Here is an 18519-nt window from a genome sequence, read left to right on the forward strand (position 1 = left end):
AAACGAAATTTCTTTCTCGACAACCTAATATTAAACTTTTGAAATATGAATTTTAAAACAAAAATAATGCGTAGTTAACTAAAATACAAAAGTAAAATATAAATACAGTTTAACTGTCTCTTTATCAATCCAAGCCTCAGTTGCAAAATAACTGTTGTTGGATCATAGTGTAAAATATGCTCTTTCTTACGTACATGCAACTTTTAGAGTTCAACGTTAAACTATAGAAGGTTGACGTGGCACCTGTCAGTGGTTGATAAAATGTATTTCTTGTTTCAACTGCATCCAACAAAAATAATTCGAACCATATCAAGATGGCAAATAAACTACATGCACGCCTAGACTTGTATGCACATGATTACCACTACATACTTCAAACTACACTTCGCCAAATTTCGACATGTTTATAGCTTGTGCATCACGTTACACAAATCAGTGAGATTTCATTTTTGCTTTCAATATTTCTTTTGAAATAAAGAAATAAAACTAACATAACATAAAACTTTAAACATAATCAAAATAATTTCCTTAAAATACATTGATAGTGAAATGATTAATAAAATTTTGAATATAACTCAGTGATATGCATAGAAATAAGCTTAAAAATGTTATAGGGTAAAAAGGATGGGAAAAGAGGGAGCAGAAGAAGAGATGACACCACTTACAGGTAGAGGCCCATCCAATCTTGACTGAGAGCACCTAACAAAGGGGCCAGGCATGGCCAAGCGTGTTAAGGCGTGCGACTCGTAATCTGAGGGTCGCGGGTTCGCATCCCCGTCGCGCTAAACAAGCTCGCCCTTTCAGCCGTGGGGGCGTTATAATGTTACGGTCAATCTCACTATTCGTTGGTAAAAGAGTAGCCCAAGAGTTGGCGGTGGGTGATGATAACTAGCTGCCTTCCCTCTAGTCTTACACTGCTAAATTAGGGACGGCTAGCACAGATAGCCCTCGAGTAGCTTTGTGCGAAATTCAAAAACAAACAAAGCAAACCTACCAAAGGATGTGAATTTGAAGACCTAGACCAGTGGGTCTTAACCTTTTTCATCGTCTTACCCTCTGAAAATCTCCAGGGTATTACCGTGACCCCTATAATAGTTTTTGTAATGGTGAACTTTGCGTAAAGGTAGAATAAAACAAAACTATATAAAGATCCTAATTTATTGAAAATGTTACAAATAAATGACCTTGAGAAATGTACAAGTGCTAAACAAATGCAAAATCCATGGAATTACTGATCATCATACAAAACCTACTTATTCACTCAGTGTGAGGGTTGATATTGTTTTGCAGCCATAAGTACATCAAAGCGAGAAACAGTGCTCAACAGACAACACCTCATGTCGGCGTCAATCACAAGCCTATTACGTGCCGTTGTTTTCAGAGCTATCATTGCTGAGAATCTAGCTTTGCAGCAATAGGTCGAAGGGGACTGGATCAGGATAGTCAGCGCACGCATCGAAAGAAGAGAATAGTCGTCTTTCAGTTTTGCCCAAAATGTAGGAAGCTCTTGTTCAGAAAAATCGACTTTCATCTAAGTATCCTCACGAATTTGAAGAAATTCTACTTTGGCAGCAACATCAGTATCACTGATAGTACTCTCCTTCACTGAAAAGGGTCTGAAGATCCACACATCAGTACAGCGGTCATCCAATCCTGGAGAGTAACTTTCGTTGGCATCATTCACTGCCAGAAGATGAGCTGAGATCTCTTCACGGAAACTGCATTCAGCTTCTGGCATAGAAGCCAGGATAGTTGTCATCTGAGGGAAGAACGTTATGTCACCGTCCTGAACTCATTTCTGATAAAGTTGAATCTTACACTTGAACGCTACTACTTTGTCACGAACTGTGTGGCAAGCTTTTCTTGGAGTGAAATGTTCAGGGAATTCACCCCAGAGAAGAAATCAGCCAGGTAGGCAACCTTTGTTACGAAATGGTCATCTTGCATCATTTCATGAAGAAGATTCTCTTTCGAGATACGACCTTGTTCCAACAGCATCTTTATTTCCTCTCGAAGTTGTAGCACCCGATTCAGAACCTTGCCACGTGAGAGCCAACGTACCTCCGTGTGAAACAGAAGAGAAGTCAGAGCCCATTTCTTCACAGAGCACTTTAAAAACTCATAAAGTTGTTGCACTCCCTCGGATATGGTCCACAACCTTCACAACGTCTGTGATCACTTCTTTAAGTCCAAGTGGGAGAGTCTTCATCGCCAAAGCATAACGATGAATCATGCAATGAGTGAGTGAGACATGCAGAACAACATTTTTCACGAAGACTTTGAAGCTGAATTTGCAACCAATCATGGAAGGAGCCCCATCTGTACACAGACCAACTCAGCCCATGTTTAAGGAGAAAGGTTTCTAAGATTTTGAAAATGTATTCTCCACAAGTTGTTGTGGCCACTGGCTCAGAGAACATGTACTCCTCTTTCATAACTTCTCTGTCAAGATAGCGAAAATAAACAATGAGTTGGAAACACGAGACAACATCTGTTGACTCACCCAGTTGCAATGAGTACACAGCACTACTCTTCACAGCAGTCACAACTTGCAGCAAAATATCCTCACTCATGTCCGAGATCCGACTTTTGACTGTATCATTCGATAGGGAAATTGCCCTCAACTAGTGTGTCTGCTGTTCTTCAAGAATTGCCTTCGTTGCTTCCAGAATGCAAGGCTTAACCAGATCTTCACCAATGGTATGAGACTTCTTGGTCTGCGCAATTTTTAGAGCAATTCTGTATGAATCCTCCAACGCTACTTTGTTCTGACGAGCAAAGTGCCCAGTGGAGTCCAAGCGACTGGCCTTTAGAGAAGCTTCTTTTCGCTTGAAATAGTCCAAGTTTTTGTCCACCAGTTGGCTGTGAAGAGACTCAAAATGCACCTTCAGTTTGTTTGGCTTCATACTTTCATGACTTAAAACCTTTCCGCAAACGACGCATTGCGGCTTGACCACAGAGATATGAATGATACTTGTGAAACTCATCTTGAGAAAGGCTTCATTGTATGTACGCTTCTTTGCAGACATATTGCAAACAGAAAACAGAAGTGTATCTGCAAAGAAAATAAAATTTCATTTTAGAAACTCGCAGACATGAAGGTAAAATAAATAAGAAATAAATAATGAATAATAAATAATAATAGTAAAATAAATAACTTCACTCGATCTTATGTAGACAAAAATAGTACTTTTTGTGTGAAAAGTATTTTGTGTCTGCGGTATGACACAGCGCTATACCCTTCAAGAAGTTTTGGATAGAATTTTAACGCTGATTAGTGAGGATAGTGGGGATGAATCACATCGCGATTCTGACACGGACAGTAATTCGAATTTAGTGTATGAAGGTGAGGCACTTGCTCTGGGCGGCAAATTTTATAGGCGCAAAAAATTGTTGGATAAAAATTTATAAAATAGTGAAAAAAAGGTCTTGATCTCAAAAATATACAAGTGGTATTTAATAAAGTATTGAGGTGAAATATGACTTCATAGAAGTAAAAGCCAGTGCTTCAGAGTCGTGGAGTCGAGACAATTTTATAGGAGTCAGAGTCGGAGTCAATAAGTCACTTCCCAAAGAGTCGGAGTCGATATTTCACTAATCAATTAGTCAAAGACTTTTGAAATATATATATATATATATTTACGAAATATTTTCTATTTTTATAAATTAAATAAAAAGTCAATATATATACATTATACATATATAGTATGGTAAAATTTTATCTGTCTTTCAAATTTAATATGTCTTGTAGACAAATTACTTCACTTTTTAATTGCTGAGGTTTATCAGGCTAATTTTTTGATGGTCAAATAAATTAAGGCAGAAATATCCTGAGATTCAATTATCTCAAGACCTAATTATCTTGAGGACGAATTCCCTTGAGACCGAATTGTTCAGAGGGCAAATTATTTTGCCAAAAATTTTCCGCTTCCAGTATATATATATATATAATGAGAAAATATACTAATTCGAAGGAAACTTTGATATTTAAATATTAAGTTCGATGTGTTAATATTATATAGTTTAAAAATTTAGGCAATTCAAAACGTTGCAATACATAAAAATTTTTACTCAAAATTAGACAGGTGGTTGCGCAACAAGCATCTTGACGCGGTTCAACTGCCGCACTTCAGCGTGTTTCTCATTGGTGGGCAGTTACAGGCACTTGCCACAAAAACTACAAACTGCTCCGTGATTTCTCCAATAATTCCCAAACCTTCTGTGGCCCCTCGAGAAACTTCAAACGACCCCCCAGGGGTCACGACCTCCAGGTTAAGAACCACTGACCTAGACAATGGGAGTTTGTAATTGAGGTGTGTGGCAAAGGTATCAAGATCCAAAACCCCCACACAGGGAATAGAGCACTAACACACCAGTGAGTTCAGAAACAACCTTGTAAGGAGATTCTTGTTGGAACAAAATAAGCAATCTGGGCCTGGAAAAGGGTTACTTGGAAAATAACAAGTCATCAGAATAAGACGATCGTCACTGGTCCAGTCCAAGAGGTCCAATGCTGGAAAACAGATATTTCGATGAAGAGCATTTTTGCCTGGAAATGTACCAGACTATATTTCAGCTGATGGAAGGGATCATCATTGATTAGCCCTGAAAAGCCGAAAGAAAATGAAATAATGCCTAATGAAGTGTAAGGAGTACTCAACAATTGATACTGAGAGAAAACTCTGATACAGCCCACTGTCTCGATATCTCCCAAGTATCCATGTAGGCACCCTAATTGCAAAACGAGATTTATGTAAAGATGTGACTTCAGAACAAGAAAGAGATAGAGGATCACTAATAGTGGTGTTACCTCAATCTAACAATCTGACAAAGTTGGTAAAAAGGAAAAAAGACATCCAAGAGAGCCCAAATGATGCAGTCCATCCAAACCCACTGAAGGTAATGAATGTGAGAAGTCCATATCCCTAAAAGAAGTAGAACTTCTAATTCAGTAGGTGGAGAAGAATAGGTTGAGAACCATTAGTTCCATATCCCACAAACGCATGGGAGAATTTTGGGCCCGACTGATGAAGAAATTGAAGAAAAAGGTATACTGTGAGGGTGATAAAAGGCTTCTCTACCCCTACTAGTCAACAACCCTAACTGAATATGAAGGGCAGAGGTGGCCTGTGAAGGAGCTACAAGTATCCAGTCACAAGAAGTACGAAAATGAGCAAATGCACAAATCACACAATAAGAAACACAGGGAAACGAGGTGAGCCTAAGTGGAAAAGCTCTTAACTGAAAGACACAACTCCAATGGACAAAACAAAGGAAAAGTTCTGGTGTAGGGGAGATACGAAAGTAAAGGGAAATCTTCTACCATAGTTTTCAATAGATCAGGAGTGAAATCTCATCGAAGAACAAGTACAATGCCATGGCTAAACGAGGTCAAAACAAAAAGAGATTCAGAGCCGATAGCTCTCTGACAGAGTGAAAGTCTCTCCAGACTTCTTGAAGACGTAAACCAGATGGGAATAAAAACATCAGTGAAAAAAAAACCCGAATTGATTGCTTCCTTGTGAAGCAGGTCCAGTACTCCCACTGAAAGACAAGGGCAGTAAACTAAATCTGAGTAAGAGGAAAAGAAACAGCATGTTGGGACAATGCAGGAAAATATTCGAAATGGAGGACCATATTCTCTGAGACAACCCACAAAACCCAAGGGACTATGGCAAAAGACCATCATACATTGGCAAAGTGGAGTCTTCAAAACCATCACCTGCTCCCAGAAAAGTGCCACAAGTACCGACAGCAAACCATAAGACTACAAGAGGCTGGAATTCTAAAGGAGAGAAAGGAGGAGAGTGAGACACATAAACAGATGCAAGAGAAGTTGGGGCAAAAAGTCAACAAGAGAAAGAAGAGATGCATCCATTTTAACTCAACTCTGATTGCTAAAGAGTTAGGAATGCTTAAAAACCTCCTAACATAGATAAAAAGCCATGCATACATCAAGCAATGAGGAAGAAGGAAAACATAACTCACTACAAAAGAGCATCCTGCACCAAAAAAGGGTCAAAGGAAAGGAAAGGCATGCTATGATGGAAAACAGAGAAATAAGGTTAGGATAAATTAAGTGGTGTATTTGTAAAGTTGCACTTTAGACATGGTCAATGTATATAAGAGAATATCTTAAGGTCACACCCTCTCTTATAGTTGAATGTAAATGACATTCATGTTGGTAAATCTGATGTTACAGATTCAACCAAGAATGAATCAGTCTGAAACATCATCTCGAATGAGTTTTTTAATTTGTAAATAAGTCTTGAGAGAGTATAGCCAGCCTGATCAATTAATAACTCCAGCAAATGCAACTGTCCATTATCCCTAAGATGTTATACACTTAATGTTGATTCATGTTGTTAAATATGGTTTTCATTGTATATCATACTTTGTGTCTGGTGCAATTATCTTTTGTTGCATACTCAGTTAGTTTAAGCATAACTTGATGTTACTTAGATATATATTTTGCTGAACCTCCCATTATATAGAATACCCACTTAATTTACTCTTTCAGGAAATGGGTTTATCTTATAATACTAAAATAGGTACAAAAGATAAATTATGTTGCTGTGATTTTATGTTTTCTCCTAATGTGTGTGATGGACTTACTTGAACTTTCCTATTATCAAGTTTAAAAGGCATGTTTCTGTAAAGAGATGCTATTTGGACCATGTTGGTTACTGAAAAGAAATGGTTGTATAAGAGGGTTGTTATGTCTAGGAGACCCCTCCTGGAGATTAGACTTTTGCTAATATTGTGAAATCCATGACCTCAATCTTTCTTTGCAACCACAGCTGTCATATTGGAAATCAGTACAGAAATCTCAGGCCACTGCTAGCCATAGCAACAAAATCCTAGCTCTAGTTAAGGCCACTAAAAACCAGCCAAGAAGTACTCAAAGTGCAACTGGCAGATGAAGCCTGCCAGTAAGAGCTGTTTCTCCACTTCTCTAATCACTGAAAGCCAAAAACCATGTGACACTGAAGAGCCTATCCAAACTAGAAGGTGTGCTACCATTGCAAGCAACTGTGGTTTGCAAAGAATCCTGGGATTGTATGCAGAGCTTATTAATGTGATACTAGGAGTGACTCATCATACTTCCACCCTAGTTTAAGAGCTGACTGCTCATCCAAGTGGTTGAAATTTTTGAGTGCTCCTATTGCACCATACCCTCATAATTGGCACAACTCAGATGGAGAAGTTTTGACCATAACTACAAATATATGCAAAACAGGTGTCACTCCCAATATTCAAAGATGCAGCAAAAGAAGACCTAGATCATTTCCTGAAGTGTTTCAAATAAGTAGCTGCTTGAAAAAAACGGGTCTCTGAAGCAGGCAGTCCAGCATTTAATCCTAAGATTTTATGTTCCAGTCCTTGGTTCCACTGATCTGTAGAAAAGGAAAATGAACAATCCACTATCTCAAACTTAAGGCTTAGAAGAGTGGTGTTACTGAAAGGTTGGTCATTTATGCAAATAAGCTACACAAATCTGCATAGTAAGGTAAACTCTACATTGGCTTTTGCAATTCAGAAGACATCTTGGTGGCTAGCTTTGTGAAGTGACTTCCTGGCAAAACAGTGAAGTATAACATGAGTATTAGAGATATCATCTCTATGGAGGCTGTTTCATCATGATGAAGTATAACTCTGAGCTAGTCAGAGAAGATGAAGTTTGCATTGGTACCTGCTGTGGCCACACTTTGAACAAACTATTCTACCAAGATATTTACAAGTGTAAAACTACCAAAAAGCATTTAAGGTAATCAAAAACTGCCCCTTTGTAGAACAGATTCCAGTATATAAACAGCATTGTCAGGAGATAGCTGTAACAAAGACATACACCTCTTTCATGGCTCAAGGTGTTCCACTTGTAAGCCAAGTAAGCAGATACCATGACACTGATATATTAGTGGGGCCACTTTTATGTATATATATATATCTATATTTTTATTATTTTCTTTATATTTAGTTTGTACTTCAAATATCTAGTCACTAATGTATATTTCAACATTATTCAACTTTTTATTTCATCTTAAAATTTAGTTTTATTATACATATTTTAAGGTTCTTATGCATTTTGAAAACTAATTTTGCCAGTTATTATCAGCATAATTGTGTTTAGTGTACTTACATTTTGTGTGTGTCATTTAGTGTTGTTTCTCATATGTATCCTTGAAGAACTTATCTTGTTGTAATGTATATGGACTTGCGTGTATTTTAGGTTTTTTTAGTAGTTTTATTTTCCATTCTGATTTAGTGTTAAATGACTCATTTAGTGATTTGTATTTTGCATTATGCTATAATTATGATTATACTCTTTGCACATAAAGGGTTTATTTTTCTGTTATTTAAATTTTGTGTTATCTTTAGACAGTTTGTTTTATTCACGTTTAGCAAACTGAATTCAATTTTGTGCTGTAACTATAGTACTATTGTTTAAGAAATTTGATTTATCATTCATGTTAAGGAATTGAATTATGTTTTTTTTTTTTGTTAACTGAACGTGCATGGAGTTGATTTATTACACCAACCTCATACTGGAAACATACCGTTGACTATACTTTCAACTTATGAAGTGTATCTTCATGAAACATGGCAAATATTTAGTAATCAACAGTACAAGTCTGTCTTATACTGAAAGTCAGATATGTTACAAATAGTTCTGGACTAGAGATATGTCAAGTTGGAGTGGATGGTGAGGTCACGTGAAGAATAAAAATACTTTTTTCTACTGTGCAAAAAGTATTTGAATAACCTCCACACTCTTTAAATGTGCATTTGTACAATGTATATCTAGTTTTTCTTTTCTCTACTCTAATATGACTGTTGTAAAATCAGCAAAGTATGATAACATAAAAGTCAATAACTTCAATATCAAATGCATGATATTATATTGAGTGGCACTCTGTATAAGGTTGGGACACTTTAATCTCATCCATGTTTTGTATTTAATCACTGTTAAAAGCTTTATTTTTGTATTTTTGGAAATTCAGACACATCAAAATTTTGTATATCAATGTTAAATTGATTTAATTATGTCCTGTAAAGTGTATCTTTATCAAAGAATTTCACTGTTTCTGTTGCAAGTATCTTCAAGAATAAGAAAAGGTTACAGTACTCACAAAACAATTAATCTTTACAAATGGGTTTAAAATTTAAAAAAAAAAAATGGCTTGAGGACAAACCTGAAACAAGGAAGGGAGTGATTTGCGGACATAAGTTGTGTTTTCTAATTTCCTATTTTTTGTAGATGTGAAAGTGCACTGAACATTAGAGAAAATGTAGCTGGAGTTCAGCAATACCCATATTACAGAATTAGAAGTTCATGTTGTGGTAAGGATGTGCCTTGTTACTTTAAAGTGTACATGTAACTCATGGATACTTCTTGGCTTTAATGTTCAAAACAAACAAGAAAGATTACTATGTATGTAAAAACGGCTCATTTGGGTTGAGAAAATATTTTACGTAGAGGAGCAAACAACATTTCAACCTTCTTCGGTCATCGTCAGGTTCACAAAGCCATTTTTACATATATATTTCTCTGCAAGTGGGTTTTCTCGACATCACTGATTAAGAAAGATTATTAGCAGCACTTACAAACTATGTCTTACAGGAGATAGGGACAGACCTTATTGGTGACAACAATCTATTACTGGGTTGAGACACATTACGAGTTGTGAAGATTTTATTATAATGAGTATTGTAAGGACTTCCTGATAACAAACCTTTTTCCTCATCATAAATACAGCTAAAATAACCTTGGTTCACAATCTGAATGCAAAATAGGATACATAATAACCTACATCACATGTTCTATTATAACTAAATAAACAGGATGGAATTTAAGCTTTTTGGTTTTCATCACCCATACATACCTAAACACATATGTACTAAACAATAATTACTGGTTGCTCCAAAAACATTTTTCTATATTCGTTTATTGTCAATTAAGTATACAAAAATATCTAAATAGTTAATACAATATTTTTATCTACAGGTTTATTTTCAATACATAGTTAATCAACATTACATTTAAAATATATTTTATTCCTTGTACTATGTTATCTGATACACAGGGAGCACATGACACAGCACAGACACATAACAGTGTTATTTCTTATGACATAACTATTTAAAATTATAAAACATAATGTTTACTGTGAAATATATATCTGATAAAACTAGCACAGAAGTGACAAGAAATTACTCAGTTAACGTATGATAAACTGCTAAAAATTTAAGTTTAAACAGAATATTATATATGTAAAAAACAGCTGGTATGGGTAGAGAAAGCACTACGTAGAGAAGCGAACAACGTTTTGACCTTCTTCGGTCATCATCAGGTTCACAAAGAAAGAAAGAGGTAACTGACCAATAGCTGACCACATATTTGTAGGCAATTGTGAAATTGAATATAAGAATTTAGAGGGCATGCTTAGATGTTGGATTATATTTATTAATACAGATATAAAGGTGTTCCTTTGTATTGGTTTAGTAAGGCTTCTTTAATTTTGCGTATGTTTATATTTGTTTATTTAGTATTTGGGTGTTTTCTATGGTTATGTTGTGTTTATTTGACTTGCAGTATTTGAAAACGTGTGAATGTGACTTTTTATGTTCTTTGAATCTGGTTTCCAGTTTTCTACTTGTTTCTCCAATAAAGAAGTTGTGGCAGTTATCACATTGTATTTTACAAGTAATGTTGGTGTGGTGTTTGTCAGTGTAGTTTTTACATAGTATAGACCTCAGTTTTGTGCCTGGTTTTTGAATAAATTTGATATTAACTGGAATGTCATATTTTATTACAAGTTTTTGCCAAATATTAGTTATTTTTCTGCTGATGTTGGGAATATATGGTATGCAGCAGTATATGGTTTCGTGATTTTTTAAACAGTGGGGTATATTTACTTTTGTTAGTTGATTTTGCTTTTTGTCTAAGTGTGTGCATATAATATTTTCTACGGTTTATGTCGGTTCTTGTAATTAAACATTAAATTTCTTTGAGGGGTAAGAACATAAAAGTGAAATCTCAATGTTACAAATAAAACATAATAGTTTGATAAAATCAAACATGAACAAAACATATTATTCCTATAACCAAAAATATTCTACTACCTTCTTGCATTTAAATATGTCTTATAATGTATCAGTTAAAGATGTTATGTATTTTGTTGTTTTTTCATTTTCTGTAAGAAATAAAATTATCATAAGTTATTTTCATGGAACTTTATTATACTAATAATAATGTAAAAAATTATGCTTGTCTCCATTACAAGAAGGATGTAAACTCTTGTAACAGCTTCAAGCTAGTCAATAACAGCAAAATCCCAATTACATCACAACCACTTCAACTTTACCTTTTAAAAAATCCAACAGATATTTTGCTTGTCAAACAATCTACAAATCAAACAGTAGCTTTCTACAGTGCCAGTGCATAAGATTGTATGTTACATGTTATTTTTCTTCCCTACTGAATGAATGTTTGTGCACACAATTCAAAAGTTTTTAAATGGTTTTATTATTTCTGTGTTGAATTCTATTAAAACTAAAATTGTTTAGCAAATTTTCAAATCTACAGTTCAACTTTAACAATCAGCATGAGTAAATAGACATTTAATTCATGTGTTAACACTTCTTCTAAATGTAGTATGAGTACACTGAATACTGGAAAAGCTAGTCATTTAGAGAATAAAATATTTTAAAACTTTTAGTAGAAAACACTAAAACACAGCTTGGATGTCATTTGGACCCAAATAAACTGAGTGGTAATATTAAGCATTAATTTTTGGATATTCATGTAAAGCAACTCAAGGGTTATCTGTGCTAGCCAATCCATAAATTTAAATTAACAGTCTAGGCGGAAGGCAGATAATCAACAGTACCTCCAGATAACTCTCAAGCTACACTTCTCTAACTGAATAATGATGACCCAGATTCTTGAGTGGATTTGAAATTAGGTAAATAGTTGCTCAACATGATTGTCTATAGGAATATAGTGAAACTGTCATACCCATCTGCATCATTATTCTCCAAGCTGTACTAAAGCTACTCTCATGACTGTCTGTATCAAAGATTCCCAATCCTGAAGTTACAGCAAACACTGGTTGAATCATGGGTTTGTTAAAAAAAAAAAATCATATGTAGCAAACAAAGATGAATGGGCCATTTAAAATGCACTTTCACACACATGGAGTCATGCATATTTGGGATACCTAAAATTGAGTTGCCAAAATGTTTGAGAATTACTCATCTACACAATGTAGACATTTTTTCAAAAAATTAAGTTATTCTCTTTTACTGCACTTTACAGCAGAAAAATGTGAGTGAGCAGACCAAGGAAAGGGATATGTAATTATTATTATGTAATACCTAGCACATATTTGTTTGGGCAGTTATATGTTTATATATATATATCTTATATTTCTCTAACACTTCCTAGTATCCTGCACCTTAGTGTCATATCAGTCTATACTACTGTAATTCAGTGTTGTGTTCAGTTTTGGTCATTCCCAAAGATAACAGCATGAGAAATCAACAGAAAACATTAAAAAAAATCAAAAGAATGAGTGTGTATTCTGTAATAATAAAAACAAACAATGATTCTATTTTCATTCATAAAAAGGAGCAATAGCACCATTTAAAGAATGCTGAATGCAGCCTGATGGGAATTTCTTCAAATAACTCTCAAGATAATTGGCAGGCAAAAAATGAAAAAAAATAAAGAAACAAAACCTAAAATACCTTCAAAATATTTCAGCTTGCACATATTTTCCTTTCTGTTACATACAATGCAACAGTTCACTGTGCTCAATATTATAGAAAAAAAAATCAAAAAATTTTATCATCACTTTTATAGTGCATTTAACAAATGAAACATTTAGGTGAACATTAAAAATTGTTTATCTTACACATACAAAGTTCACACGCACACAAAAATAATTTCATGAGGATCAAAAACTATTTAGATTGATGATGTCATATTTATATGGAAAATATTATAGTGTCTTACTAAAAAAAATCACATAATTAATATACATCATCTGTACTGGTTATTTCCTAAGGTATATGTGTTTTTATACTAAAATTCTGCTTTTTTTCTCAAAAACATGACTTCAAATAGTAATTACCCTTCTTTTCCTTTGTTTTTTTTCTTTTTTCTACTAAATACCAACTAATCAATATAGCATCAAAATGAGTATATTTCACCACTGTAATACACTTCACTTTTTATCTATGTACTCTACAAGTTCTGATATTATGCTAGCAGGGATATTTAGTGAGGAGATATCTTCCTTGGTTTTAAAGTATTTGCAGATGACCTGAAAACAGCATTCTTGTAGACTATAAACTGGAAACAAACAAACAAACAAAGCTCTTGAAACAGCATTCACATAAAAAACTAATCATCACAATACAAAGTTCTTTGTTCTTATAGATCAAACTTTTGAAAATAATTCCAGTATGTGAAATATATCTATGCAAATAACACTTATTACACCGGTTTCTGATAGAAAAGAAAACAATCTCCTTGTATAATTCCAAGTTACCTTATCTATATAAATCAAGTCCTATAATTTTTCAGTTTTATCAGAGTCAGATGATCAATCATATCTTGAGATTTGTACATGTGGGAAGGTGTTCTGAACAATATGGCAAAAATGCATTATACAATTATAACATAATGAACATATATCACCCTATATGGTGGTTAGTTCTTGAAGAAAGTATATAAACAATTCCTATATTAAAATCCTGCTTATTTAAAATATAAAAAATTATAAATATCAATCACTATTCCTTCCAGTTGTACTAAACAACTAATCAACACTAATAACTCAAATAATTACAATATCTGTATTTACAAAGTATATATGCACTTGAAAACTAAAATGTTTTTCTATTAATTCTCAAGATCTACAAGACACATATCAAATTACTACTTTAAGTTTGCACTTTAGTCAGTTTTAGTTTATGTTATCAATACATTTCCTTTCCTTCTCATCATCAGAATTGTTTATAGCATCGATGTTAAATTAGTATAATGTCATAATATTCTGCTGTTCTTGTGGATGAATAATAAACCCTTTCAATTACATGAAGTAATTAAAGCAATGTTTTCACAATTTTCTGATATTTTATTTGTTTCTCACAATTTTCATAAGTTATTAAACATCATTTATGCCCAAAATTTTTTCCTTGGTTTCATGTCAATCTCAAAAACAAACTTAATTGTCTTCATTTATGACTTTTCCCACCTCCACACACACACACACACATAAACACAAAAAAAAACACAGAAATGCATAGACCTATGAAACATTCTTATCCCTGGAATAGGGTCACATAAGGAAGTCAGAAACTTTTCAGAAAAAGGGAAAATTCTTTGTTACTATTGGTAATTTATATCAGCATACAATTTCAAAAATGCAACAATCAAGTGACATATTTGAAAAATTCAATACCTAGTTGAATGATACTTTGAAATTAACATAAGGATACACTCTGAAATGAATCAAACAAGATATTACCTTTCTCAGTTATAACTTATAGCCACTCAAAGTTTACGTTATCGTGCATTTCATATGAAGTAATAATATACATATCAAGGAAAAAAAGTCATAAATGAAACAACACAATACTTAAAAATGTGACATAATATCCTTTGAGAAAATAATACATATTTTGTAAGTAATATATAAACAAGGTTTCAACATATACAAATCATACATATCCAGTACAGATCAAAATAAGAGTTAATCATACAGGGTGTTCAGAAAGTCACTGTGTACTTATATATTTATTAACAGACAAAACTGCACAGTGACTTTCCGAACACCCTGTATAATGCAAGTTAGGCATATATGCCTGTACATGTTTCAAAAAATCAGCTTAGTCTAACTTACCTGGTAAAGTTATGAAAATGTTTCTTCTAAATGGCTGTCTAGGCAGATTAGGTGGTATATCTTGGTCCCATGGCTTTGGTTGGAATACCTTCTGTCCATGCACAACCATTTGATCATGAGTGTTACTATCCCAGAAAATCCAAGGATGGGTCACAAATGTATTAACATCAACAAACTTATGTGGATGTAATGTCTTGTATTTGACTCGATTTCCTTCATAATTCATCCAAATTACATCCACTTTTCTTTGAGTTCGATTCCAAAATCGTACATAGGAACGGCAGATAGAATCTATGGATTTAAGGGTGGTATTTACCAAGCAATTTTCATTGTGTTCTCCCATTACCTCACTTTTGCACTTTATTATTGCAGCAAAACCCTCTAGTAAGTGAACTAGTTTTGTTTTACAATACCTGTAGTGTCAATATCTACTTCGTAAAGGAATGCCCTTTAGGAGAATACACAGGTCCATTTCCCAACTCGTTACCAAAACAAGCCTAAAAAAAAAAATCACAAATGTGAAACTAACTGACTACAAACTGAGTAAATAATGTGTAAAAAAGTTACTGTTACAACTATTTATACTAATTATATTAATAACCTTCTTATGGAACAGTTTACTTTCATAATTATAGAGAATACTTTAATACCGCATCCTTCACTCTTTTAAATTACAACACTTTAAAAAAAAAAAGGAAAGAATATATAATAACCTATTATTAAATCTTTCTTTTAAGCTACAGATCCCAGGCCAGTTTTTACACTTTAAAACAGATGTTAAAATGCACCTACAGAATTCAACTTTCTAATAACAATGGAAATATGAAACCAGGAAATAATAATAACAATAAAAAAACACAAAAAATATACCTGGAAAAAAAATTTTCACTTACATCTGAATTAAAATTTTATCTCAAGAAATATGTTTGGCATGTTAAACAAAAAAAACAACACTTTTACATAAAGTTTCTAAACATCGAAATTAAGTACTTTAATTTTCATATTTTCACAGTTTCAGTTAACTAGTTTACATACATTAGGCTACAAATACATAGCACAGTTGTTTTGAACAGCTGATGTTATTTTTTGTAAGTTTAACCCAATTCTGATTATAAAACAAAGTTTACATAAAACATATGTTTGTGTGTACAGCATTGAAATACACTTGTGCCTGTTGTATGGAATTAGAAGGTCTTAACCACTTTTGCCCACTCCACCACCATAATAACCTGGGATAGAAATGAGAGTTGAATCTTTAAAAATTTACATTATATCAATTACAGATACATTTTGACTGCATTGAAAAAACCTTTTTACACTTCCATCAGCACTGTATTATATAAATACACAACATCTAATACCAACTTATACATTACCAGCCATATATATGTGTGTGTGTGTGTGTGTAATAAAACAAGTCTACTTAAAATGCACCAGATAGAAATTTTTCTTGAAACTATTTCTAACTTATCATCAAGTAACCGAGTTGTGTAAGTGAATCTTCCCAAGCCTCTTGAAAATTGCAATCAAGCCTGCAATTCTCAAACAGGATCCACTCACACCATCTACTGTACCCTAAAGACTCTATCCCACTTATTCCTGAATGGATCCAAGACAATGTCTCACCTCCATGATCAATTACTCTCAATTTAAAACAAATTACCTTTTGATGTTGCATCCTATTCCTAACTATGGTTTTGCAAAAATTTTATGTTATTTTGATAAAGCATAAAATGCATACTTTGTGAAAAATTATAACTAAAAGGCTTGAATGTAGTAATTAAACAGTCGACCATCAAACGTTCTCTAATTTTTATAAATATTCAAGAAGTTTTTGATTGATGTTTCAATTGTGGGCAATTGCTCTAAGTTTTTCTTTACACGAGTTGAATCATCATATTTTTTATGTTCAAACAAAACTGTTTTTTTCGTACGTCTTTTAAATTTTCCAATCTTTTTTGAAAAATTTTAATCTCTTATATTTGACTAAAAAATGTTTAGCAATTATTTTATTGAAACAGAACTATTTCTTTCTAATAAGATGCCAATTTTAAGCAACAAAGTGTGAATTTTTTGCAACAATACATAAAATCTTACCTTGAAAAATATAAATTATAATTACCAAATAACTTACCTACTTACATTCTCACTTGGAAACAAAACACTCTTTATAAAGTAATTTTCCTAACTAATTAAGTTCTCACTAAGAAACAAACAAACCTAAAATTGCAAACAAACTTTCAAGATGTCTTAAAAAAGTAATAAAAAATAAATAAAATTACAGACTATAAAAGCCATATTCGGGTGAGACATACCCTTTTTTTCCAAAACCTGGTGAGACATTGTTCATATCCCAACTTACTTAGGCTATTTCAGTATTTCATACGTAATACATGCTAAATTAAGCATTAAGTAAATCATAACTGCTTAAAAGTTGAGCTTAGGTTCACTTAAAATTTACATCCACTGATTCTATAACTTTAAAATAAATTATTTTCGTATTAACTTATATAAACTACAGTACATATTAATTATTATTTACTATTCAAAAACCACTTTTCTAAGTCACGAAACAAAGACTTACAAATATCAGTAGCATTAATAACTTCTCCAAAGTATACAAGTCTTTGACAAATTAGTGAACAGGCAGATTAAAAAAAAATAACTTTAAAATTAAAATTCCTTAATTATCTCTAAGTGTTAAATTAAATATTTGTTCTTGTACATAATTAGTGTTGAATCAAGACATTAGATGAAACGGTTCTATAAAGTACAAAACAGTAATCACGATTTACGTTATAACGATAATAAATTATAAAAAAACAATTGATGTTTATATTTAATTTGTAATTGAGAAATGCATTTTTTATATCAGGTATAACTACCATAAGACAATTTGAATACGTATAAGATTTTGTGACTTATTGTGCAGTATTAAATCAGTAAATTAGTTATTCTTAAAAATGTATAGTTAATTAAAAGCGAAGATAAAAAACTAAATTGTGCGTTCTTAGGTTTGTTTGTTTTTAAGCACAAAAGTACACAGTGGTTTTTAGATGTTTTTTCACAAAAGCTGTCAGAACCAAATTTATTGCATTACAATTTATTGTTACCTATCAGGTAGCTACTGTTGATTACTTATTCATGTTTATTTTATAATTTAGATACATACAACACATGTCAAGTTGGACGCCTTGTTCAGTAATAAGTTTTCTATAATTTATAATAATATTAAGGTTGTTATCAACTTATAACGTATAAGATAATAATAGCTTTTGTGTTACTGCATCATCACACTGTTAATTTCTTATCTTTAAGTTTTCGATCTTAAGAACTTTAATTGTTAAAATAATTATTATTATACTTTGCAATTTTTATATATTTTGTGAAATTTATATGCTAAACAAAATAAAACCCAAGAGAAATTCATCGTTCTAACTAAAAAGGCCATATAGTAGAGCGTTATAATGTGACAGTCAATCCCACTATTCGTTGGTAAAATAGTAGCCCAAGAGTTGGCGGTGGGTGGTGATGACTAGCTGCCTTTCCTCTAGTCTTACACTGCTAAATTAGGGACGGTTAACGGAGATAGTCCTCGTGTAGCTTT

General features: G+C 32.9%; 1 protein-coding gene across 4 annotated transcripts; it reads right to left on the reverse strand.

Moving 5' to 3' along the window:
• Positions 1 to 1144: 1144 nt before the first annotated feature.
• Vhl (von Hippel-Lindau protein) lies at positions 1145 to 17708 on the reverse strand. 4 transcript variants are annotated; one of them, XM_076452411.1, is made up of 3 exons: positions 17497 to 17708; positions 14913 to 15409; positions 1145 to 3055 (listed from the first exon to the last, which is right to left on the reverse strand). In XM_076452411.1, the coding sequence occupies exons 2-3, from the start codon at positions 15253 to 15255 to the stop codon at positions 2625 to 2627; spliced, it is 774 nt and encodes a 257-aa protein (XP_076308526.1). In that variant the 5' UTR covers positions 15256 to 15409; positions 17497 to 17708; the 3' UTR covers positions 1145 to 2624. The 4 variants fall into 4 exon arrangements, with proteins under 4 accessions (XP_076308526.1, XP_076308532.1, XP_076308538.1 ...); XM_076452417.1 differs by lacking the exon at positions 17497 to 17708 and adding an exon at positions 17228 to 17366; XM_076452423.1 differs by lacking the exon at positions 17497 to 17708 and adding an exon at positions 17055 to 17191.
• Positions 17709 to 18519: the final 811 nt, after the last annotated feature.

This window comes from Tachypleus tridentatus, chromosome 1 (assembly GCF_004210375.1).
Source record: "Tachypleus tridentatus isolate NWPU-2018 chromosome 1, ASM421037v1, whole genome shotgun sequence".
Taxonomy (NCBI): Eukaryota; Metazoa; Arthropoda; class Merostomata; order Xiphosura; family Limulidae; genus Tachypleus; species Tachypleus tridentatus.

What these genes read in the sequence shown, in the direction of transcription:
- Vhl (XM_076452411.1), bottom strand. Translation starts at nt 15,255, where the DNA reads ATGGGAGAACACAATGAAAATTGCTTGGTAAATACCACCCTTAAATCC. An exon ending in CATTTTCATAACTTTACCAG is followed by an intron (nt 3,056 to 14,912) that starts GTAAGTTAGACT and finishes TTTTCTTTGCAG; the next exon opens with ATACACTTCTGTTTTCTGTT.